Here is a 24,833-nt window from a genome sequence, read left to right as displayed (position 1 = left end):
TGCGACGGCTGCCCTCACACACTTCTAAGAATGGTGAGACGAATTTGTATTCTAGGTAGGCTGACCTTGAAGAACTCGACACTACGATTCTTCTCCGATCCCAACCAGCACAGCGCATGCGTCAGATGTTTTCCCGCGCGATTAATCGCAGCGCGTGCGTCAGCTGTCTTCCCGCGCGATTAATTGCAGTGCGTGCGTTGAGTGTCCTTTCAATATGAATGTTTGATTTGACCCGTGTTTCTTGAGTTGCTTTTCGTTCGCTTCATTTCTGTTTTTTCCCCTCAGTTTCGATTTACTTTCATTGTTTATTTGGCCAGTCGGCTAGGTAAGTGCGCTTATTAGTTCTTTATCTTTATTTTTTTGCATTAGTCATTTTAATTTTAATAAAAGGAATGCAATTACCTTCCAGGGCAAAAGTATCGAGTTAAAACGAACAAATTTGGTGTGTAAGTCTACTGAAAAAAATTACTTAAAATCTTTGCCTTTTATAATTCAGTAACTCCCCCCCCCTCCCCATACCCTAAATTACAGGATTTTCACAAAGGGTGGCGTTGAAAAATTTTCCGCTCCTTAGGGGGGGTGGCAGCTTCAAAAAGATTGAGAATCACTGGCCTAGATGCTAGGTTGAGGCCACAAAGGAAGATAAGGTACAGGAGTCCAAACAAATACCTCTCCCTGAAGTCCCTCCAGGATCCCACCCTTCACCACATTCCTTCCACGCAGCCAAAAGACAGTACTACAAGTGGTGGTGAACTACCACCAACTGCCTTCAGCAAAGTAGTAGGAGCCTATTTAAATACCAAGAACTAGCCCCTGAGGGAAGAGCTGTTTTCCTTGATCCAAAGAAATATCCTTTTCACGAGGGTGCACGTGAAAGTATTCCAGAATGTTATGAATCTCCCCTGCTCTAAAGGGCCAAGAAAGTAATTGATCTTATAATTGGTAGCGGCTACATATGCACATTTCCAGATATAGTTTTGATGTCATCACGTGAAAGACTTATAATGCTGAGTATTTTAACATGGCTGTATTATATTCTTCATGAATCTATACAGGCAGATATCTAAATAAATAAAGGATAAAGGAAGATCTAATATAAAATACCTTCAAGCACATTCTGGGAAAAAAAAAAAAAAGCTTCCAACAGATAAGAGTTCTAAAATTTCTGACAATGTACAATTAAAGACTACAGCTTCTGCATCACTAGGATCAGGATGATAACCACGTTCAGTGTTATACCATGAATATATACATTATGAAAGTAGTAAGATACTAGGACTATCACCTACCTAGCATGGCATCCGTTTCTGCACACATGGCATAATAATGTGCTCGAATGTTTCTGATTTCTTCCTGTGTAAATTGCCCACTGCAGTTCTTGGTGTAAGAAGAATAATAATCAGCTGGGTGCATCTCTGAAAATGGAGACCATTTTGGAATCTTTATGGCATCATACCTCACCTAATAACAAAACAGAAATGTGCCACATCTGATAAAAAAGCACTATTGTGCATTTACAGTTTGCCAGAAGTTTTCAAGTAGGTGCCAAAAGTAAATATGCTATTAAAAATGAGATTACAAAGGAGAGTTTTTCTTCCCTAAACTGGTGGCTGCACAGAAAAGAAAAAACTGTTTCCGAGTTGACAGCTCCTGGCACTACTAAGACCCTGCAGAGCCGCACCATCTTTTTATCTGTTACATATTTTTAAATAAGAAAAAGATGGAAAAGTGATGGGACGGTTACAAATAGAAGACAATGTTGTCTGGACATTTTGTTGAAGTCTGTGACTGAGCAAGGTAACAGTACAAAAACCTTGTTTGAAACCACTCCTGCAAACTTTAATTTAGTTACAAACCTAGATCTGGATGGGAGAGTCACAACACAGTTTGATTTCTAATCTGTCTTCTTAAAAATAACTTTTAGTTCAAAAATACTGTTCTTGAAATATTACTGAGTTACTGACTTCTGGGGAAGAAATGGCGAACTGCAGACAACTGTGGTGGAATGAAGAGCCACAGTTCTGGAAGCTAATTCTTCTCCAGACAAGGAAAAGACTTGAGATTGCCCACAAGTACTCCATACAGTTGCTCCTTGCGAGGAGACCACAAGACAGTGATCTCCGGTGAGTTTACTGCTCTGAGAGATGAAGGAATAGACATCTCTGTTCAAACTGTGGTCAGCGCCTTTCAAAAGGACACTGGGTTTGTATACTTTTTTTTCTAATCACTTTTGGAAATTGGTTGTTAACTGCTTTTCAGCTATTAGGAACCTTTGGATTGACAGGTTTTACAGCATTGGGTGAGTTTCTTTCAATTCTTAGCGAAAGAAGTTTTAACTACAAGTTTAAGGACTTAAAAAAATTTTTTGGAATAAACAGAAAAAGAGTGATTAGAATCTTGATTTTGGAAAGTTACAAGTGGACTCAGGGTCCAGATGAATTTGAAATAAGATTTTGGAATTAATTATAAGAATCCTTCCCATGGGAAAATGCTTTTGTTTTGAATTCTCTTTAAAAAAGTGATAGGATAAGATTTTGAAGGTTGGACACTAGAGGGAACCAGAAGGAACTAAAGATTACAAATAAAAGTGGAGAACACTTAAATTTGACTTACTATTACAGAATGGAGCAAAATTTTTATTGAAGGATATTTTTGAACAATGGACCCAGAAATTAATTTTAAGAGTGTGTGCCATTATAGATAGATTGTGCTTGAAAGATGTTATGGAAGAAGAACAAGTTTTACTGGATAAGACTGAAACTGATCTGAAAATGGATTTAAAAATGATGGACTACAAGAATGATATGGAAAAAGATGCTACACTGGACATACAAATGAAACCGGCTCATGACTTAAAAGGGATATACAAATAATATACAAAAGAGTGACCTGGATAATTTTCCTATATTGGATTTACAAAAGAGTCTTGTTAAAGTTTTGAATAATTTTGTGAGAAGGGACAAAGAAATAATGAAAAGAAATCAAGTTCTAGGACATTATTTGAAGGGACTAAAGATCAAGATTATTAAAAGTAAAAGAAAAGAATATAAAGTTGGTTTATTTGATCAAAGTTAAAATAAATGTGTTGTTATCTCTGGTAACCCTTAATGGACTTTTACTGATCAGGACTGAATGATGAGGGTTTAAGGGCTTGTTTATAGATAAGAGATGAGATATGGGAAGAAGAGATCATTTGTGGTATTTTGATAAGTTACTAAAATTGTTTATACTTGTGATGAAGGGGGAATTCATTTCTTTATATATTTCTTTTTCTTTACTGTATTCTTATTTCTTTCTTTTCTATTTTTCTTTCTATTTGTTTTTCTTTTTTGCACTTTGTTTTTTCTTTTTTTAGTTTGTATTAGTTTTTATCTTTTTAATTGTAATTTTTAATAAAATACTATATAAAAAAAGAAATGTTACTCAGTTACTCATTTCAGTTACTCAGAAATGTTACTAAGCACAGAGGTCCCTTCCTCTGAGACTTACAATCTATTTTGAGGACACAAAGGAAAATAGAAGCAGGAACAAAAGAGGAATCATATGTATTCTGCTCAGTAATGTCTACTTAAACTTAATTGAAGAACAATTCCCTATGAACTGTGCCAAAAGAAGGATTTTAAGGGAGGTGCCCAGCCTGATCCTCAGTGGACATCAGTGCAAAAAGTCCCACAATCACTGCTGTCTCTATCATGGTTGATTCAGCAGTGTTGCATGTCCTTTGAGAGACTCCATGTCCACAATTACCATGGCAATTTTTTTTTTCTGCCAGTGTTAAAACTTTTAGATATCATAAACTGAATATTGAAGCCAGTGCTGTTTATTGTCATAAGGTACTGCTGGTTTTAAAGAAGTATTGAAGTAGGCCTTTTGAAGCATATACTCATATCCTATAAATGCCTTACGCATCTATAATGCATTCTCTGGCTGCAAAACGTATCTTTCCTTGCTTATAACAGCTCATGTATCTTAGAACAAACCACATGCCTCAAAGATGAATTCAGCTGATATACTGCCTTACAGACCATCTGCTTAGCAACATAGTGTACTATGAGAGCATCATGTTGATGCACTTCTCTGAGCTGAATCACCAAAGGAACAGAGAAGATGGTTTAATGCTAAGCTCTATTCCAGTCAAAATGGGGGAACCACAGAATTCATTCCACATCTCAGCAGAACATTCAGCAGCACGTGGCCATACGTACCAATGGCAAACTAGTGTTTAAAGAGAGAAAAAAAGACCAAGTCATCATTTACATTTACATGATGATGCATCTGCATTTAGTGGCATGATGACAATCCTACAGTTCTAACTCTGCTCAGGTTGATTATTTTGACAGAATGCTCCAATTAGACAGCCATACTTAGATCAGTCATTTACATTGGAGGTGGCACCACAGGTATATAAATGCATTGCGTTTGTCACTAGGCAACCTCATAGACAGAAAACAAGATGATGTATTGGTTCCTTCAATAGGGCTCCAATATACTTAGATAAAACACACGTTTCTCCTTATAGTAGCTAAGAAGAAACAGCAATACAAAGTTGTTCTGGCTTTATTTTTCTGCCACAAAACACCTCCCATCAAAACACCTCCCCAGAATTAAAGCCCTAAATCAAAGATAGGCTACTACTGCCCTCCAGATAACTTTGGACTGCAATTTCCACAATACCTTGCCACTGTCCATATTTGTTGGAGGCTAGGGGGAAATGAAATCTCACCAATTTCCTGCAAAAACTTATTTAGTATAAGATGGGACAGAGCAAAACTTGGACAGGCTTTCAACATTCAGTTATTCTACCTTACAACAATAAACAGTATTCCTGGAATCCCTGCTACAGTGGGGCAAAAAAGTATTTAGTCAGCCACCAATTGTGCAAGTTCTCCCACTTAAAAAGATGAGAGAGGCCTGTAATTTTCATCATAGGTATACCTCAACTATGAGAGACAAAATGGGGGAAAAAATCCAGAAAATCACATTGTCTGATTTTTAAAGAATTTATTTGCAAATCATGGTGGAAAATAAGTATTTGGTCACCTACAAACAAGCAAGATGTCTGGCTCTCATAGACCTGTAACTACTTCTTTAAGAGGCTCCTCTGTCCTCCACTCGTTACCTGTAGTAATGGCACCTGTTTGACCTGGTTATCAGTATAAAAGACACCTGTCCACAACCTCAAACAGTCACACTCCAAACTCCACTATCGCTAAGACCAAAGAGCTGTCGAAGGACACCATCAATAGCTAGATAGCTAGATAGCTAGATAGCTAGATAGCTAGATAGCTAGATAGCTAGATAGCTAGATAGCTAGATAGCTAGATAGCTAGATAGCTAGATAGCTAGATAGCTAGATAGCTAGATAGCTAGATAGCTAGATAGCTAGATAGCTAGATAGATAGATAGATAGATAGATAGATAGATAGATAGATAGATAGATAGATAGATAGATAGTAGACCTGCACCAGGCTGGGAAGACTGCAATAGGCAAGCAGCTTGGTGTGAAGAAATCAACTATGGGAGCAATAATTAGAAAATGGAAGCCATACAAGACCACTGATAATCTCCCTTGATCTGGGGCTCCACGCAAGATCTCACCCCGTGGGGTCAAAATGATCACAAGAATGGTGAGCAAAAATCCCAGAACCACATGGGGGGACCTAGTGAATGACCTGCAGAGAGCTGGGACCAAAGTAACAAAGGCTACCATCAGTAACACACTACGCCGCCAGGGACTCAAATCCTGCAGTGCCAGATGTGTCCCCCTGCTTAAGCCAGTACATGTCTGGGCCCGTCTGAAGTTTGCTAGAGAGCATTTGGATGATCCAGAAGAGGATTGGGAGAATGTCATATGGTCAGATGAAACCAAAGTAGAACGTTTTGGTCTAAACTCAACTCGTTGTGTTTGGAGGAGAGAGAATGCTGAGTTGCATCCAAAGAATACCATACCTACTGTGAAGCATGGGGGTGGAAACATCATGCTTTGGGGCTGTTTTTCTGCAAAGGGACCAGGACGAATGATCCGTGTAAAGGAAAGAATGATTGGGGCCATGTATCATGAGATTTTGAATGAACACCTCCTTCCATCAGCAAGGGCATTGAAGATGAAACGTGGCTGGGTCTTTCAGCATGACAATGATCCCAAACACACCGCCCGGGCAACGAAGGAGTGGCTTCATAAGAAGCATTTCAAGGTCCTGGAGTGGCCTAGCCAGTCTCCAGATCTCAACCCCATGGAAAACCTTTGGAGGGAGTTGAAAGTCCATGTCGCCCAGTGACAGCCCCAAAACATCACTGCTCTAGAGGAGATCTGCATGGAGGAATGGGCCAAAATACCAGCAACAGTGTGTGAAAACCTTGTGAAGACTTACAGAAAACATTTGACCTCTGTCATTGCCAACAAAGGATATATAACAAAGTATTGAGATGAAGTTTTGATATTGACCAAATACTTATTTTCCACCATGATTTGCAAATAAATTCTTTAAAAATCAGACAATGTGATTTTCTGGATTTTTTCCCCCATTTTGTCTCTCATAGTTGAGGTATACCTATGATGAAAATTATAGGCCTCTCTCATCTTTTTAAGTGGGAGAACTTGCACAATTGGTGACTGACTAAATACTTTTTTGCCCCATTGTATGTGAAGATGGTTTTGTGGAGAAATTGTTTCATTGTAGAGCTGCAATGCAGGAGCCATGGCAACAGAGCTAGAGAGTGTGGTAGCCATTGTAAAACATCTGGGAATAATTCAGTAGGAATAGAAATAAACAGCAGCAGTTGACTCCTCTTCATGAAAATAATAGTATCGTCTGGTTCTTATTCAAGAAAACAGTGGGATTTTTCCTGCCTCAAAATAGAAAATGTAAACAAGTAGAATTACATTTTATGTCCTATCAGACAGCAATCATCATATAAAAAAAAGGCCTTGCAGTTTCTAGAGAGGGCGGAGCTGGCGTCGCGGCGATACGGCGGGCGATCCTGGGCTCCCAGGATGGCAGCCGATATCTCCTCCCCCGGACGGTCCCGATGGACCTAAGCCGTCCCGTAGAGATGGCGATCGCAAAGGGCACGTCCCGCGGATCTCAGGGACGCCGCAAGTCCCAGATTGATCCCGGGAGAAGCTCTTGAAGCCGGCGGAGGAGAGCCAGCCAAAATGGCTGCGAAAGCCGGGACAGCTCCAAAGGAAGAAGGAAGAGAAGGGTGTCAACTGGGTGAGATGGACTTTTACTATTCAATTATTCTTAGAGAACACCTTAAGTAACTTAAAGAGATTTTTAAAAGTGAAGAAAAGTGGATTAAGCGGCGAGATCGAGCCTTATAAAAAAAGGGGGGGAAATTTTTTTTTTCTTTTCAACTTTCCCTTCTTAGTGGAATTGGCAAGATGTTTTTCTCTTAAAAAAAATATATATTTTTAACTGGATTGGCTTTTTCTTTTTAATACTCAATAACTCTTTATCTTAAGCCTTTTTTTTGACTAAGATTTCTTTATTGTTGTAAGAAATTTATACTTTTTGATTTTGAAATGGGGAAAGTGGAGTTAAGAGAAAGTAAATGAAAGAAAGTTGCACTGCCATCTAGAGGCTCAACATAGTGCTCTTTTTCTTCTATTGTGACGCATGCTCAAGGACCCTGTGCTTTCTAAAAAGATAGTGGGATGTGCATGTTTATACAGGTGCCATCCGTAACTATAAACAAGAAAGTGGAGTTGAAAGCGATTTTGAAAATATTAAGATGGAAAGTTTGAGCTAGTCACAAGAGCCCTGATTAGTGGCAGTAGCTCTTCTTTCTGCTAGAAGCTCTGCTTTGCTCTCCATTCCCCCCTCAGTTGGATTTTTTTTAAAGAGACTTAGTCTTTCCCTTCCTCTCCTTTTTTTTGTTTTTTTTGTTTTTTTTTGTTTCTTATTTTTGGCAAGAACAAAGATAAAGAATCCTTTGACTCAATGAAGGTTTATCAATATAATAAACTATACGAGAAACACAATGCAGAAAAAGATTTTTAAACTATTGAGGATGACTATAAAAAACTGGAAGAAGAGCTGCAGAAATTCCCGCAAAAAAAAAAAAAAAAGAAAAAAAGATATTAAAGCTAAAATGGATTTAATTAAACATAAAACGGGATCAATGGAAAAGGAAGAAATAGTACAAGAAATCAGAAACATTAAACAGAATTATTATGAGGCTTATAAACTGAGAATTAAAAGGGTTAATCAACTGATAAATGAAGAGGGACAGACTTGTTCTTGGCACTGAGGGTGAGAAAAAGATTATACAAGATTATAATGGAAAATTGTACTAAGAGAATGCACAAAAAGAAGAAGTAAAACAATATTGAAAGAAACTACTTCAGATGTTTAAAGAAAAAACTAGGGGAATGCAACAATGATGGAACTGACAGAAGCTTCAAAAAGCAGAATGTTTGAAAGGACATTTATTATTACTTTCTCTTATCCAATAATATAGAAAAAGGAATAAACAGCTAGATATTTTGGGATATTGAATGAAAAGGGTGAACTCAAAATTATGCAAGCGCTGGAATAAAGTATAAATCTGAGATATATAGTTAAAAATTGTATTTGATTCTAAATGTTTTAAGAGATTAGACATTTATATATGATTGAATATAGTAACATATAGATTTTAAACTAGAGATATTTTTGTTGAAACATGTAGTGAAGAATCTGGTTAGAACTGTAACCCGGTTAGAACTGTAACTGATATTGTAACTGATATTGGTTAGAACTGTAACTTTTAAGAATTGGAAAAATTAAAAATTACTTATGCAGGAGGAAGTTATTGAAAATTATGAAATGTGCAGAGATGAGTTAAATTGAGATTTGAAATTAGAGTAAGAAGATAAGTAACTTGTTTTTATTAATGATTGGATGAGAAAATATAGTAATGTAATGGATTAGGAAACTTTATAATAGAAATTTGATATTAATTATTATATATATATACATATAATCGATAGATGAAAATGTATTACTAATCCTATTGAAAGTTAAAATTTCTTGTAATAAATGATTTTATAGATTAGCTATGAATGATTAATAATTGTTAATTGATAAGTATACAAGTATATTTTGAATAGATGATATGAGAATTTAAGATTATGAAAGGGGCACCAACGAGTTGGTAACTGGTTGACACACGCTATAAAATGGAAGATGCTTTTTTTTTATGCCTTTTTATGGTTTTGTTTGTCCATGTATGTTTTGTGTTTGTTGTAAAAATAAAAAATATTTAAAAAAAAAGAAAAAAAGAAAAGGCCTTGCAGTTTCTCTAGGAAAGATCAATCCAAGAGTCAACATTGTGGTAGGACCTTATGCTTTATATACAACAAGAAACAGATTGGCAAAGTCTATACTAGGAAACAGCATAGTTGCTCAGTTTACAAAATGATGTTATCATATGCAACATATACTAACTTCGGCAGCAGGTCCTATTTTTTCTGAAAGTTAAGAACGTTGCCTAAGGGATACAAGGTGGGCAAACTTTTCAGTACCAAAGACTACATGGACATCAGTTACTAGACAATATACTGTATCTGTTGCCAATTTAAATCCCATAGGATTCAAGCACCCACACATGAAAACCCACCTTTTAAAAGAATGATACCAATGCTGTTATTACTATGCCTACATGATGTTTAACCATTCATAATCCACCATGTGTGGGACAGCCATGTTTTTTGTAAAGCAAAATGCATTTGCTCACATTCGCTCCCCACATCATCTTACTATCTTCCACATTTTATCCCATTAGTGACTTTAGTGTGCAAGCTCTTTCCAGACAGCAATCTTCCTGTGCAGCTCTGTAACATGCTATGTATGTTTACAGAACAGTAATAAATATTAATAGTGGGTTGGATCCAGATTTAGATGCTTGTAGCATCTTGTTAGCAAATTTCCCCACTAAGTACTTCCTGTACTTCCTTCAGTCTCCTGATGCTGTTATATTACTGAATGGGTAGCACCCACGGCAAACTACACTGCTAGCATAGGTGTTTCAGAATCACTGGTGATGCTAGTGAAACAATTGTAATGCCAAAAGATGTTGCTAGAGCAGATGTGCCCTCCTTGGCTTCCAATAATCTAGCCCAGTTTATTTTAGAAGTGCTGGCTTATAATAACCCAGCATCTTCATCCAGGCTAGCCAATGGCTGACTCATGCAAGCTGAGGATGACACTGTGGTCCAACACTTCTGGAAAACACCAGACTACAGAAGGCCGATCTAGCAGCACGGTCAAAGTCCCCCAGCCGTGGAAGCTCACTGGATAACTCTGGGCCAGTTACTTCCTCTCAGCCCAACCTATCTCACAGGGTGTTGTGGGGAAAAACTGGGAGGAAGGAGTACTATATACATTGCCTTGAGCTCCTGAATAAAAGGAAAGACATAAATCAATCAGTCAAACAAATGAATAATAAATATTAGACTGAGGTTGGACTATGTACAGATAAACAATAAACTGATAAAGGAATTCTTAAATCCTTTTCAAATGCCATGTATATACATACCCTTTGTAGCCAATATGGAGATGTGAGAAATGTAGATGCCCCATAATTTTCTCCTGAGGATGGTGAAGGATATGGGTGAGGCAAATTTAGTCCCAAGTACAGAACAAAGGACTGTGATAATTTAGTTGCCTCATTTTTTATCCAAGTTGTTGCTTCATCAGTAACCTTCCAATCTTTTTGCATGACTCTTATGTATGTCTTGTTACCTATGAGTTTAGCCACAGGTCTGCCTTCTTGCTGAAGCAAAAAATCAACATTTCTGGTCCAAGCCTCCACACGGTTACTGAAAATAAGAAGAGCTTTCAAAGTATGCCTTTTTAATCAACACATAATTGCAGGCAAATTACCCAAGATTGTGATGCTAGCTTATTTTTATTAACCATAGCTAAAGTTAAAAAGTTCAGGCTTTATATACACATAACCAAGCTACACATATTCTAAACAGTGTTTCCCAACCTCAGCAACTTTAAGATGAGTGGACTTCAACTCCCAGAATTCCCCAGCCAGCTCATGCTAGCTGGGGAATTCTGGGAGTTGAAGTCCATATATGTTAAAGTTGCTGAGGTTAGGAAATACTGTTCTAAAGCTTCTATGTTCCTATTTCTCTCACAGCAGCAACAGAGTTAGAAAGCAAAGGTAAGAATGCATGAGTCTGAGGCTAGCTGTGATTCACAGAATCATAGAACTGTAGAACTGGAAGGGACCACAAGTCCAGCTTTCTGCAATATTCCGGAAAACCAAGTACAGTAAGGTTCTTCCTTGTAATAGCAAATACAGGCCAAGATATGCTGATCCAGTTCATACAACATACTAAGTTTGTGTGAATTGAGATCATGGGACAGATTGTGATTAAGAAGTACTTCAGTCACAGTCTACATCTGTCTATGGCTCTGTTTCATTACTGACCTTAGCCAAATATCATTCAAACCGGACTAATAGCTAGCAGAGACTTAAGCAACTATTAGTTTCCATGGAAACAATGTACAGTAGACTGGAGAAGTGACTTCAAAGCAAAGCAGATTCTGAAGCAGATTCTCTTCTGCTTCCAAACGTTATTATCCTCCATCCATACATGTACATTTCCCATGCCCCCCCCGCGCCAAAAAGGAATTGGCAAAGAATTCAACTTCTCTATGATGAACCACAACATTTTCCCTGTCCTGCTTGGGGTTTTTGTTGTTATCAAAAACCAAACAATCTCTGCTTCATATCATAGATTTCTAGCTACTACAAAAGTCATGTGACCTAACGAGTGTGACCTAAATCTCTGCTAAAAAGTGGCCTATTGTGTTATATGGTATATTAGTACATCTCTGATTAATGCTAAAGCGTGGTTTACCACATCATGCAAATCAGACCACTTAGATAGTTTTCTGTTGGCTCCTTTTGTGGCAGCCTCCCATAGAATTTCTAAATGCAGGGGTTTGAGTGACTGGTTGTTATTTTACTTTAGAAAATAGTTTGGGGTTATCATTTCTGGAACAGACAGACATTTTCCTATATTTATTTCTATTCTGCTTCATTTCAAAATGAACGGGTTGCATACAAATCAAAACGAGAGGGCAGGGGACACAAATGATATACCACATTCACATCTACAGCTTTACAGCGGGACAAGTTAAGGGAAAGGATTGCTAGATTCCCCTGGTTCTGTTTCCTCTCTGACTGATCAGCATCTGCCTGTTGAGAGAACAACCATCAGTCACTCCTTATCAGCTTTAACTTGTGGTGGGACAGGGCTAGGTGAGTGTAGACAAGTGCTTTGAATAACAGGTTTATGAATTAAGTAATTCTAAATCCATTTTGAGATTAATATCCATGTCCATTTGAGATTAATATCCATGTTCATTATTTTTTTTTTAAAACGATGAAAAATATCAAGCATTTTATAGGCTTTGTCCATTCTCATCCTCACTCCACTATCTCTTATTTAAACACTTACTTCCCCTTCCCTGAAATTCTCAAGAACTGCATATGGCTCCAGAGAAAAGTTTGTTTATATTCTGTTTTCAATATTTACAACACGGTTTCTAGCACTATCTGAGCAGATAGACATACCAGGTTGGATTCTATCAGATAATAAAATCCCTCTACACTTAATTTTTGTATTCTTAGGACTAACGCAATATCCAGACAAGATTTGACATAACGTATGAAGTTGGATACCAAACACGACTTTGAGGAATGTGAAATACGCAATGCCAAATTAGTACAAAATATACAAGACACGTGATTTTTAAGCAGTGTCAAGCATACCTGCCTTCCTTCAGTTCATATTTCAGATATAAAGCACCATTTTAAAGGGAAGAATGTCTAGTAGTAGAGGAATAGCACTGACTGAAGCAGTCCCCTAATTAAAAATTTTGTTCAGCTATAAAATGGAAATCATCAAGTTCCATGAGGCTAGGGTGGGAAGGAACCGTTCCTTACCACAGTTATTTTTTTTTAGGAATTATATTGGAAACAATGTTTACTGTATGCCCTTGACCATGAGACACTTTGCTTTCATGCTGAAAGATAAAGCACTGAAAAGCATTTAATCAATTAAAAGAGAAACAACAAAATGACCCAGATTTCATCAACAAACCCCAGAGATATATTTCCTTCTTTTCTCACCTTAGTGAATGATGTCCAGAAGTATAATCTAGTTTTCCATATTTTTTAATATAGTAGCCTTTATTTTCCATAAGGTCCATCCATGTTGTATAATTTGGATCTAAGCCCTTGAAGTTATTCCAGGACTCGGTTAAGTGAGTGAAAAGGCCACTCCACATAGCTAAAAATATATATATATATTTGTTGAAGACCTCATCAATACATAAAGCCATAATAAAACAATGTGTTTATACAACTGTCTTCTTCACCTGATACAACCTACAAGGCACCCCATAAGACAAGAACCTGCGACTTTGAGGATAATTTCTTGCCACTGTATTTCTATGGCACATGCTGTTCAAGCTCCAGGAGAACTCCTACAGCATGAAAACCCATCAAAATCTTCTCTCTCTCCTTTCCAAGGAAAGAATATATTTCCTCTGTAGTTCCTTTATTCTTTTGCTCTGCCTTTTACTCAAATATTGATTTCTTCTTTTTTATATACAATTTTACCTGCACGGGATGGACAGCATATGGGAGAATTGGTGTAGGCATTAAGAAAGAGACTGCCTTGCCTCCTCATGAGGGTTATAAAAGGCAAAGCTACTGTTTCATTTTCTGGGTGAAATGTTAGCCTTCCATCCTGCAAGAAAACAAAAAGGCAGTGTGGGAATACATCTGGAGATTAATTTAAGCAATATTACAAACCACAGTGTAAACTGTCCGCCAAAACTCACAATCCATATATACTAGATCCAAAAGAAATCTATTCTATGTATTTTGTTGAAAATTAGATTTTTTTTTTCCTGGGCGTTTTTAGTGACAGAAGAGAAATGGTTTGGTGTAGGGGTTAAGGCACCAGGCTAGAAACCAAGAGACTGTGAGTTCTAGTCCCCCCTTAAGCAAAAAGCCACCTGGGTGATCTTGGGTCAGTCACTCTCTCTCAGCCCTAGGAAGAAGCAGGCAATGGCAAACCAGTTCTGAAATCTTGCCAAGAAAGCTGCAGGGACTTGTCCATGCAGTTGCCAGGAGTCAATGCTGGCTACACACACACACAGACACACATACACACCCCCGAAAAATGAGATTGGAGGCTAAAATCAAGGCAATTCAGAGAGAAGTTAGCAGCTGGTGGAACTACAGAAGAGTGTGGCGATTAAGGATAAGACTTGGCTACTGAAAAAATACAAGGGCGTGACTTCATCTGAAGCCCTAGAGACTGCTAAACAAAGGCTCACAGCACTGGCTACCAAGCTAAGGAGATACACTAGAGAAGCAGAGACCAAGAAGGTAAATGTCCTGTACCCCAAACACCGTATATGGGGACGTGGTGGCATAGCGGCTTAATGACGCTGAAAGTTGCCAGCCAGAAATGGTCGACACTTCAGCGGTTCAAGCCCAGCTTTCGCGCAGCAGAGTGAGCTCCTGCTTCCTCCCCCAGCTCCTGCCAATCCAGCAGCTCGAAAACTTACGTGAGTAGATAAATGCGTACTCTCACCCCAGGGCCAGCCTTATCCTCTTGTAGTTCCCATGCTCTTGCGGTGAACTAAGAAAACGCTTATCTCCCTGAGCCTGGCCTTCATAATTCCATTCCATCACACATAGGAACCACAATGAGGAGGCAAGGAAGACAGCAACATCCAAGTACTACCAAAGGATAAGACAGGTCCTGAAGAGCCAGCTCAATGGGAAGAACAAGGTCCCATCAACATGTACGTGTAGTCATCAGATACCCTGCTGGTATAGTGAGCTGGCCAAAGGAAGACATGAACGTTGCTGATGTGAAGACCCAGAAGCTCCTTACAATGTACAAGTCCAACACCCAGAGACTGTACACCAGCCGGAAAGAGGGTGGGTGAGGTCTGGTGAGTGTCAAAGCCACTGTCCTGGGTGAAACCCAGAGCATCCAGGAGTACATCAGTAAGTTGGCATGCAAAGATGAGCTGCTGAGAGAATGCCTGAAGCAGCAGCTGACACGGGAGGAAGTTCAATCAGAGGAAGTGCTATGGCAAGACAAGACCCTGCATGGGATGTATCACTGACAGATAACTGAGGTGGCTGACATTGGGAAATCCTACCAGTGGCTGGAAAGGGCTGCACTAAAAGACAGCACTGAGGCACTGATCATAGCAGCACAAGAACAGGCAATAAGTACCAGATCCATAGAAGCAGGGGTCTACCACATTAGACAAGACCCAAGGTGCAGACTGCAGAGAGGCCCAACACATAGTGGCGGGGTGTAAGATGCAGGCAGGAACAGCATACACTGAACGGCACAACCAAGTAGCTGGCATTGTCTACAGGAATGTCTGCACAGTGTATGGGCTAGACCCTCTCAAGTCCAGATGGGAGATTCCACAGAAGGACATGGAGAATAACAGGGCTAAGATCCTGGGGACTTCCAGATCCAGACAGACAGGCAGGTACTGGCCAATCAACCAGACACTGTGGTAGTAGACAAGGACCAGAAGACAGTGACAGATAGTACTATGATTTTTAAAAAGTTCCTACGTACATATGTATTTAGAACCAGAATTTATAGCTACGAACCAGATAAATTTCCACTAAAATACAGTAACTTTACAACAGCATAATGAAACCTATTGGGTCAAAAGTTTAAAGGTTTCTGGTTAGGGTTACTTCAAATGATGTTACAGAAGGAATTCTAATTGAGAATATTCTCTGTTCTGCCTTCCTCCTCTAGATATTGGAACTGAGAAATTTCCTGTCCTTGTAGCCATAAGTGCTACAGTTCTGATTTCAGTGAACTTATAATTTGATTGGCCTAAGAAAGATACCATGATTTTTAAAAATTTCTCATAGTCTACATTGTGTTTTAAACATGGTATGTTTAAATGCTTTTGTCTTTTAATGGGATCCTACAATACCAGTCTGACCTGTGCTCAGGCAACTGTGTTTTTGCCAGCGATCTCATGTCGAAAAGCACCAGGCCTATTTTTTCACAAAATCCATTAGTTTTTTTTCACTAAATCCACTAAAGGTAATCCCAATCACCTTCCTCACCATTGTCTAAGAACACAGAAACAATGTTGCAAAATGTCCCACATCCAACCTATCATTTTATTAGTTGTGTTGGTAGGTCCCCTAGTGTACACAAAGAACAGTGTGAAATGTCTGCACAACCTATTTCCTCATTCTGTGATCCCAGTTAGGAGAGCAATTATCTTGGAAAGATGTAGTTTCATGCAAGTTTACTTGGAAGTATATGGCATTGGTTCAATGGGCAGATGTTCACAGGATTGCAGTTTACACAGTGGATGTACCCAAACTACTTGGATAAAATTTAGCAAACTATAAACTGTGCACCAGATTTCTAGCATCCATATCTTCTTCAAATGGGAAGAGACAGAAGGGTGAAGCAGCCAAAAGAGATATATGGTAGGAGAGCTCTCCAGAACATGATGCTCTCCTAAAGTACAATTAGATCTTCCACTAATGATACTCCCAAGATAGCTGGAGGGCACTACATTGGCGAAGCCTATGGTAACTGAAAATGTGACTCTTTCATGTCATCACCCCTTTTTTCCTTTCGATCAAAGACAGTGGAAAACAAGATCTCTAAAAGGCTTTTTCAAAGAAAACAAAATACTTACAAAAGAATCACACATCACCATCACAACATTAGGCTGTCCACAAATGCCACATTTCTCTTTAGGACCGAGCAAAGGCCTCGCCTTTACATGTCTCCAAGAAGCAAATCGCACCAGCAGGAGGCCCAAGCCAATTATCATATAGTTTGAAAAGGATGCGGGGTTTCTACCCCCTCTACCCATTTCTTCCTGAAGATTAGACCAAAGGCTCCAGGGCCCTTCGGTCAGAATTCCTTCTCGGAACCCATCTTCACTTGGCACAATCAGGCGAGCGATCTTCACGCATCACTTGACTGCGGCCGCCGGATGATTCATTCGACTGCTAGGAAGCTCGTGACGGACAAGGAACACCATTATGCCCGGGAAAAAAAAGTCAGCTGCAGCAGGGAAAACTACGATTCCCATGATGCATATTGCGAAAAATTAGTTCCTTAAAGCCCATCCCTTTAGTAAATGAATGAGTGGAAACGATTAAGAGCTGCTGCCTTCCTGCCCGAGGTTAGGCACGTGCAAAAGCTCATCCATTTCTACCGCGCGAAAGGCGAGTGAAACGGGAAAATTAAAAAATGAGGTGGCGAACCATAGCGCCCATAATGTAATGCGACAAAGGAAGAGGCTACAGACAATTACGGCATGGATACTGGACTACGGACCGCCGTTCTGTGAAGAGTGGAACTATCCATAGGTAATAATAGAAAAGCAGGAAAGCAGAATACTTGTGCGGCGATGTCGTCCTGTCCTCGCCACCTAATGTCAGAATCCAATGCGAGAATATATGCTTCGCGTAGAAAAAAAATAAGAACTCAATCTTCAAGCTGAAATTTTGCAGCATAATTTTTTTCACGAACGATTAGGTGCGTTGCTCGCAATATAATCTAATATCATATGTACCAGCAATAGAGATAAGAAAATCAGTAATTAAAGGTGCAGTTCTACGCATTACGTCCAGTAGTAAAAGGGAATTTATTCTCCCCAATTACTTCAGAATTGAAAAGTTTGATACTGTACAATCAGAGTAACTGCGTGGAATCGAATAAAAACGTCTCCACCGATGAACTACAACTCCCACCACCACGCGAAAGCTGCACCGAACAACCTCGCGTTGTTTGTCTTCTGACGTCAGAGAAAAGGGAGGGGAAGTTTAAAATAAAAACTCGGCGCGCTTGCGCGGTGTTTTGCGAATTTGAGGAAACGATTGTTGGGGCTGCCGGAAGTAGTTGTGTCCGGGCTCAGCGACAGCCGGTGAGTGCCTGTTGTGCGGCCGTGGGCCTTTTTTGAGCCCCCGAGCGCGCTGCTTCTGCCGCTGTGCCTGGTTTTTGCTTGTTTGCAAAGGAAACGCGATTAATCTTGCGCTTAAGCCGGGCTGCGATTTCGTTGGGGGAAACCGAAGCGATCAGGCTCACCGCGCAGTTCTGAGCACCGTGTCCCGCCCTCCTTAATCTGGAGGTCCGCCTGGTCCACGGTTCCCTTTGCTACGTGGCCTTTGGCCTTGTCGTCTTAGGCTGTCTCCAGTCAAGGCTTTTTTTTTTTTTTTGCACAGAGGTGCGATGTCCCATCCCAAACATTTTGTGCAACGTCGCCTCCCATTTATAATTCTCCTGGTTTTCCCCACCACTTTTCTGTCTCTAGAAAGTCTGTTAAGGAGAAAGAACTTCATAATGTATTTGACTGAGATGACATTCATTGTGCAACTGCCCTACCTACCTCCTATTGTTAGCAAAGCAGGATAATTCTGCAATAAAAACTGTGTCTGGAAGCTTGAAACATGCTAAATCCTCTTTCTCATTTATCAACTTCACATGTAGTGTACATGTCATCACATTTGCCACATACTTTTCAACCCATGTCTTATATTTTCCTCCCATAGTTGTTTTTCTGCTAATTATTTTGAATTATTTTATGCTCACTGGAGCCATGTCTTTTGTTTTGTTGTATATATAATTCTGAAGAACATTATGGCCATTCTTAAATTATAACTTGATTATAATGATATTAGTATATGTGATTATAGCAGCGCTAGCAAGTGTTGTGAAATAGAATTACAGTGAAGCAAGTGTTGTGAAATGGAATTAAGACAGTAGTTCAGATGTTTACCTACTATGAATACACAAGTTTCAAATAAATCCCTAATTCTGTTCAAATCTACAACATATTTGTAATTATGCTGGTTTACATTTTAGGCTGCTTCTAACAAATAGTATTATAAAATATTTTGAATAACCTGACTGAAGAGTTTCCTGCAGACCTGTAGAATAATACATGTAGAGAAATCCTACCAATGAGAGATCTCTGAAAGTGAAGGACATGCTTTATTCAAAATTCTAGTGTGCTTAATTTGGCTGGGTTGAACTGAGAAAGAAGCAACATCGTGGGGAAAAATAGGAGGCAGGAGTATTAGGTATGTTTGCTACCTTGAAATATATATTAAAAAATGGATAAAAATATGATAATAATGCTTTTGTTCTTTGTTTTTTCTTTTCTCTTATTGAGCTAAAAAAATGCTTCAAATTTCCTTCACTGCCATAGAAAGAAAATCATGATATTAGCCCCACATTTCAAAGCTAATATGCATTTCCACAAATTCTGCAAATGGGGGATGAATGGGAAGGCCTAGGCATCTAGAGGGGAGATACATGACAAAGCGCGTATGTCACAATGCAAACTGTGGGATTTGCCTACTGTACTTATATGTGACATTAGGATGCAAATACAAAAGGCCAGGGCTTGTGTAGTGTTATTGAAGCAGAGGTTTCATCATTTTTTGTCATCACAATTTATTCTGGATTGTGAATCCTGTATATACTCTGTAATTGTATTCTCTCTAACTTACCCATTCTAAATGTGTTTTCATCTTTGCTGAATAACAATGTTAGTGCCAGTCTCACACTTTAGTGCTGTACTGCACTTTCCTTGATTGGATAGTCTGGTTTGCTACTGCTGGCCCACCATAACTTTTCTGGAGTCATTTGGGAAGCCCCCAGATCTGCTCCCTGTGGTCTATGACCATCAGTGATTTCCAACTTACACTGAATGAACTCCGAGTAACTAAATCAATGAGAAATTTAAGGTTACTGTGTGGTTCCTTGTAAGCCAGAATTTGTTCTTGATTTACACTTCTGGCTTGTACAGAATGTAACAAGCCAAGAGCTTAGGTTTTGAAAAGCACTGCAGATTTTCAATTTGTGATTGGCTTTGGTACCCTAAATGACAAGAGTAACCAGGCAAGAATAAACGCATGCATGCTCCAGCATGGAATTTTTTTCATATAATATGCAAAGCTCTCCTGAATTTTAGTTTACTGCTGCTTATATATGCAATCAGTATGTCCTTGTCAAATATGTTTCTTTTAATCTAGCTACACTGTTGAGTAAACTACTGTATTTTTTATTTTACAAATAATATATACCAAATGTCTTAGTATAGATCAGTAACTTTCTTATGTTAATATTACTAGTAGTCATGTCAAACAAGGAAGTGAAAGCAGCATTGAAAAGTGCCAGAGACGCAATAAGAAATAAAGAGTATAAAGAAGCACTGAAACATTGCAAGGTAATTAATAGTCAAAGATATAAGTTGTCTGCATTAAAATGTTACGATATGTTCATAGTACAGTGATACCTCGGGATACGAACGCCTCTGCTTGCGAATTTTTCGGGTTACGACCAGCTCTGGCCCCAAAATTTTACCTCGGTTTGCGAACTCCGCCTCGGGGTACGAGCCATTTTCCGCCCATGCCACGTGGTCCGCGGCCATTTTCTGCCCGTGCCACGTGGTCCGCGGCCATTTTTCCGCCCGTGCCACGTGGTCCGCGGCTGTTTTTCCGGCCCTGCCGCGTGGTCCGCGGCCGTTTTTGCGCCGCGCCGGGCTGTTTTCGCGCCGCGCCGCGCTGGGCCGGGCCGTTTTCGCGCCGCGCCGCGCTGCACCCGGCCATTTTCGCGCCGCACCACACCGCGCCCGGCCGCTTTCCGTGTGGTCCGTGGACGCCAGAACGGATTAACGGTAATTACATTGAACCTTATGGGAAATTGCCTCGGGTTGCGACCAAATTCGGGCGGAGGGCGGAACGGATTAACCGGATTTACATTGAACCCTATGGGGAAATTTGCCTCGGGGTGCGACCAAATTCAGAGGGCGGAACGGATTAACCGGATTTACATTGAACCCTATGGGGAAATTTCCTTCGGGTTACGACCAACTCGGGATACGCCCAGAGTCACTGAACGGATTAAGTTCGTATCCCGAGGTACCACTGTACTATAACTATCTCTGATACCCTTTAGGGGATTATCTTTGCCATTCAACAAACTTGTATGGTTATTCCTCTTTCTCTTTTGCTGTGTATTCTTTTATCTCCTGCCATGCTATTGTATGCAGCAGTACAATAGCTTTCTGATCCTATCCTTTGGGATTTGTTTTTCCTTTATAACTATATAAAACTTCCTGGTTCATTATATTAAGCTATAGGTTTATTTAACCTACTTTGTTGAATTAGCCACAATCAGTTTACAGACTACAGTGGTTGGGTTCATATAACATATTAAGCCACATGGAAGCATATGGCATTATTGTTTAGTTTAGCATCATTTGTGAACCCAACTACTGAGCTAGGTTGTTAGTTGGTTTAGTACTGTCCTCAGAGACTGGCAGTGGTAGGATGTTTTTCCACCAGCAATCCTATATATAGTGAAAATGCTGGGAATTGAGTCTGGAGCATTGAGCCATCCAGAACATATTTCCTGCAATCAAGACTCTTCCGTAGTTTTAGATGGTAAGTTACTCTGAATTTTTGGGTAAGGTAATGCATAGTCTAGGACAGTGAATCTGAATAAGACTTTTTCAGCTATTAAGTCGTTTAATAAATGTATATCTGAATTGCAAAAAGGATACTTCATGTTTTCACTTGAATTTCTATTTAATAGGCAGTATTGAAACAAGAAAAAAACAATTATAATGCTTGGGTATTCATTGGCCTGGCAGCTGCTGAATTAGAACAACCCGAACAAGCCCAAGGTGCATACAAGAAGGCTGCTGAACTTGATCCTGGGCAGCTGCTGGCATGGCAGGTATGTATGAAATTAATCCCATTTTCCATTATTTTTTTTTAATCCGCACTCAATCATTACCAATTCTGCGGCGACTGCCTGGACGAGCCCCTGCAGTTTTCAAGGCAAGGTGTTTCGGAAGTGGTTTGCCATTGCCTTCTTCCTAGAGCAGAACCAAGCTGGCAAGCGCAGGAGGCGGGGTTTCTGTTGCTTCGCGCCTTTTTCGGATGTGCATGGCTTCTGCGTTACTGGCAACTGGTCCCGTCTCCTTTGCAAGGCTCCGCCAGCATTTTTCCTCCCACCGGGGTGAGAGTACCCATTTATCTACTCACATAAGTTTTTGAGCTGCTGGGTTGACAGGAGCTGGGGAGGAAGCAGGGGCTCACTCTGCTGTGCGGAGCTGGGCTCGAACCGCTGAAGTGTCAACCATTTCTGGCCGGCAACTTTCAGCATCATTAAGCTGCTGCGCCACCGTGTCCCCTTTTCCATATAAACATGTTTATAGGAATGAAGACATATATGTGTTTATATGAATAAATTGTAGATCGTTGGCAAATACAGTAGTGTGCTGGACTCAAAGATAAGAGGCCTTATGTGGGATTACAGCACTCTTCCTGATTGAATGTAACAGAATAGGACTTTTTCCCCCTTTTTCCTTGGCTATTAGCTCATTTGCACGTGTGCAATACAACGTTTATTACTTAAGATGCTTTGTATGCTTTAGCTTTATAAATTCTTCATCTTCAGTCACCAGAATAGATAGTAGAGCCTCAGAAGACAAGGCTTTGCCCAGTGGAACACACTGGCTTTTGGGTCAATGACAGTTTTTCATTCCTATGGCAAATCAATTCATTAATGTTACATGAGAAACAGTTGGCAGTTAGTACCTTAAAAGGTTATACAGATAATCCTTGGGTTACGTCCATTTGTTCAGTGACCATTCAAAGTTACAGCAGCGCTGAAAAAATTGACATATGACTGGTCCTCAAAGTTCTGGCCATCGCAGCATTCCCACAGTCATGTGATTGCAATCTGGGCACTCAGGTGCCCGGCTTCTAATTACAATGTTGCAGGGAGCCGCGGTATTCGCCATTTGTGACCTTCCCTGCCGGCTTCCCACAAGCAAAGTCAATGGGGAAACTGGCAGGGAAGTTTGCAAGTCACTCCCACTTTTCCTCCTGCCTACAGCATCCACACGCGCAGCCTGCGCTAGCCCTCCCATGACTTGTGCATGGCCTGCGCTGGCTCTCCCCTGGCCTCCCCCACCCTCTGTGGCACCCATGCACCCCCCTTTACTCCTTACCTGGGACACCTGCCTCTTCCTGCTTAACTGTCTGCGCATCTTAGGGTTACAACGGCAACTGGGACTGCCCAGGATTGCCGTTGCTAAGTGATGCAGTCATGTGACATCATGCTTTACTACTGCAATCACTTAGCAACGGCAGTCCTGATCCCAGTTGCCATCGTAACCCAAGGACTACCTGTAATCAACTCTTTTGTTTGTAAAGAGTAACTTGATATATTGATTCTCATCATGAATTGTTTTAATTCATTTCCTGTGATTAAAATAGGTTCATGTTATGTTGAAAGACATAGTCCTTAAAGGTTGATAATTGAATTAAAGCTGAAGTTAACTTGGGGCTACAAATCACACATTAAATGTTTGCGTCAAAAGTGACATTCTTCACTTTCACCCAGGGCTTAGCAAATTTGTATGAAAAAAGGAACCATACAGATGTCAGAGAAGATTGGATTAATGTTTACCAGAAACTGCTAGAACTCTATGAAAAGTAAGAAATAGCTGAAGATTTTTTGGCATTTTGTAACAATTAGCTGTCTTATTATGTTATTAATCCCAGCATAACTTATTTTGTTACATAGCATCTTTAACTTTGTAAAAAGAATATGTTTTTATAAAGATATGTGAAAAAAATTAACTTTGACACAACTTTTATCAGCTGTTAACCTTCTGTCATATTTATTTAAAATTTTCCTTTTGTGTGAAATTTCTCCCACCCATTCATTAGATGTGATTATTTCACCCTTGTTTTGTGGGTCTGCATGCATCTCTCTTTTCTTTTAAAATTATTTTAAGAACATGGATGTTTTCAGCAATAAAACTATGGTGAAGGATTGTTAGTAAGTCATGTATTCCTTCAGTTAGGAAAAACTTCCTCTCCCCATTTTTACTTTTTTTCTGAGAATTGCCATGTAAAGAGGCAGCTAACAGCCATCAGTATATTAAGCCTTCGTCTACCTCCAAGCAGTATTAAAAATGCCATGTTCTCACTCAGAAGGACTGAGGAGAAGAAGAAAGAAAACAGTGTTAGGTGGAACAGGGACCAGGTAGTTGTAAAATTAAAGATTACCAAGTAGAGAGCAGTAGAAGGGAAGCCATGTCTGTACTAGCTTGAGAAAGACAGGAAGATCAAAAAGGATGATATGGTTAATACTGGTAGAAAAAAAATGGTAGAAGCCCAAAGAAAGATGGAGAAAGGATGTCAGTAAACTAGATGCACCCTTCATATACATAAGATGAGGAATGGAAAGCAGGATAGGACAGAAAAATGCAGAAGAACTTATCTTTAAAAATGATTATCTTTAAATGTTTTCCTATAAGTAATTAATTAATTAAGTAATCTTATTTTTTCTTAGCACTGATCAACAGAAATGGTGTGAAGTATGTAAAAAGCTTGTGGAGCTGTATCATAAAGATAAACAATATCTTCAGGTTAGTTACTGTTTTGCTGATTTTCACTTATTTTGATCATTGTAAGCAGTCCCTTTTACAAAAAAATGCTTCTTGGGCAGATAGAGAGAAAGTTAGCTGATTTTGTATTAGTAAATATCATGTGCTTTGTATCCCTTGAGCTTCCCCAACATTATCAGGCATTCTTAAATATTCAATGGCGGGGGGGGGGGGGACACGTTTGAGTAAGTAGTACTCAGTTCTAGGACATCTTAGAATTTACTTAGAAGTGGTACTAGAACTAACCTTGCTCTTGGATGTTGAAGGCATTTGTGGCTGTGAAGATTTGTGGCTGGAAGTATTTTGTTCATCTCA

General features: G+C 39.5%; 2 protein-coding genes across 8 annotated transcripts in view; one reads left to right on the top strand and one right to left on the bottom strand.

The window, feature by feature from the left end:
• Positions 1-17,385, bottom strand: part of ARSK (arylsulfatase family member K) — a 31,429-nt gene extending 14,044 nt beyond the window's left edge. For all 3 annotated transcript variants that reach the window (XM_088130383.1, XM_088130384.1, XM_088130385.1), the window contains exons 1-5: positions 16,731-17,385; positions 13,630-13,759; positions 13,138-13,297; positions 10,522-10,804; positions 1,290-1,461 (exon numbers count right to left, since the gene is read on the bottom strand). In XM_088130383.1, the coding sequence (XP_087986509.1) occupies positions 1,290-1,461; positions 10,522-10,804; positions 13,138-13,297; positions 13,630-13,759; positions 16,731-16,910 (925 nt within the window). In that variant the 5' untranslated portion in view covers positions 16,911-17,385. The remainder of the gene's footprint in view (positions 1-1,289; positions 1,462-10,521; positions 10,805-13,137; positions 13,298-13,629; positions 13,760-16,730) is intronic.
• Positions 17,386-17,874: 489 nt separating this feature from the next.
• Positions 17,875-24,833, top strand: part of SKIC3 (SKI3 subunit of superkiller complex) — a 58,601-nt gene continuing 51,642 nt past the window's right edge. Inside the window, exons 1-6 of one of the 5 annotated variants that reach the window (XM_025165263.2) lie at positions 17,875-17,969; positions 18,908-19,125; positions 20,185-20,276; positions 21,647-21,790; positions 23,468-23,559; positions 24,425-24,500. In XM_025165263.2, coding sequence (XP_025021031.1) covers positions 20,187-20,276; positions 21,647-21,790; positions 23,468-23,559; positions 24,425-24,500 — 402 coding nt within the window. In that variant the 5' untranslated portion in view covers positions 17,875-17,969; positions 18,908-19,125; positions 20,185-20,186. Of the gene's footprint in view, positions 17,970-18,907; positions 19,126-20,181; positions 20,277-21,646; positions 21,791-23,467; positions 23,560-24,424; positions 24,501-24,833 lie in introns of all 5 variants that reach the window. The other 4 variants (XM_025165262.2, XM_025165264.2, XM_025165265.2 and 1 more) reach the window with 4 other exon arrangements.

The sequence above is a fragment of the Python bivittatus genome, unplaced genomic scaffold (genome assembly GCF_059951505.1).
Source record: "Python bivittatus isolate LINGU-HERP-01145 unplaced genomic scaffold, Pbiv_v1 ctg000850_np1212, whole genome shotgun sequence".
NCBI lineage: Eukaryota > Metazoa > Chordata > Lepidosauria > Squamata > Pythonidae > Python > Python bivittatus.
The sequence above is the reverse complement of the archived record's forward strand: the minus strand, read 5'-3'. Positions and strand labels throughout refer to the sequence as shown.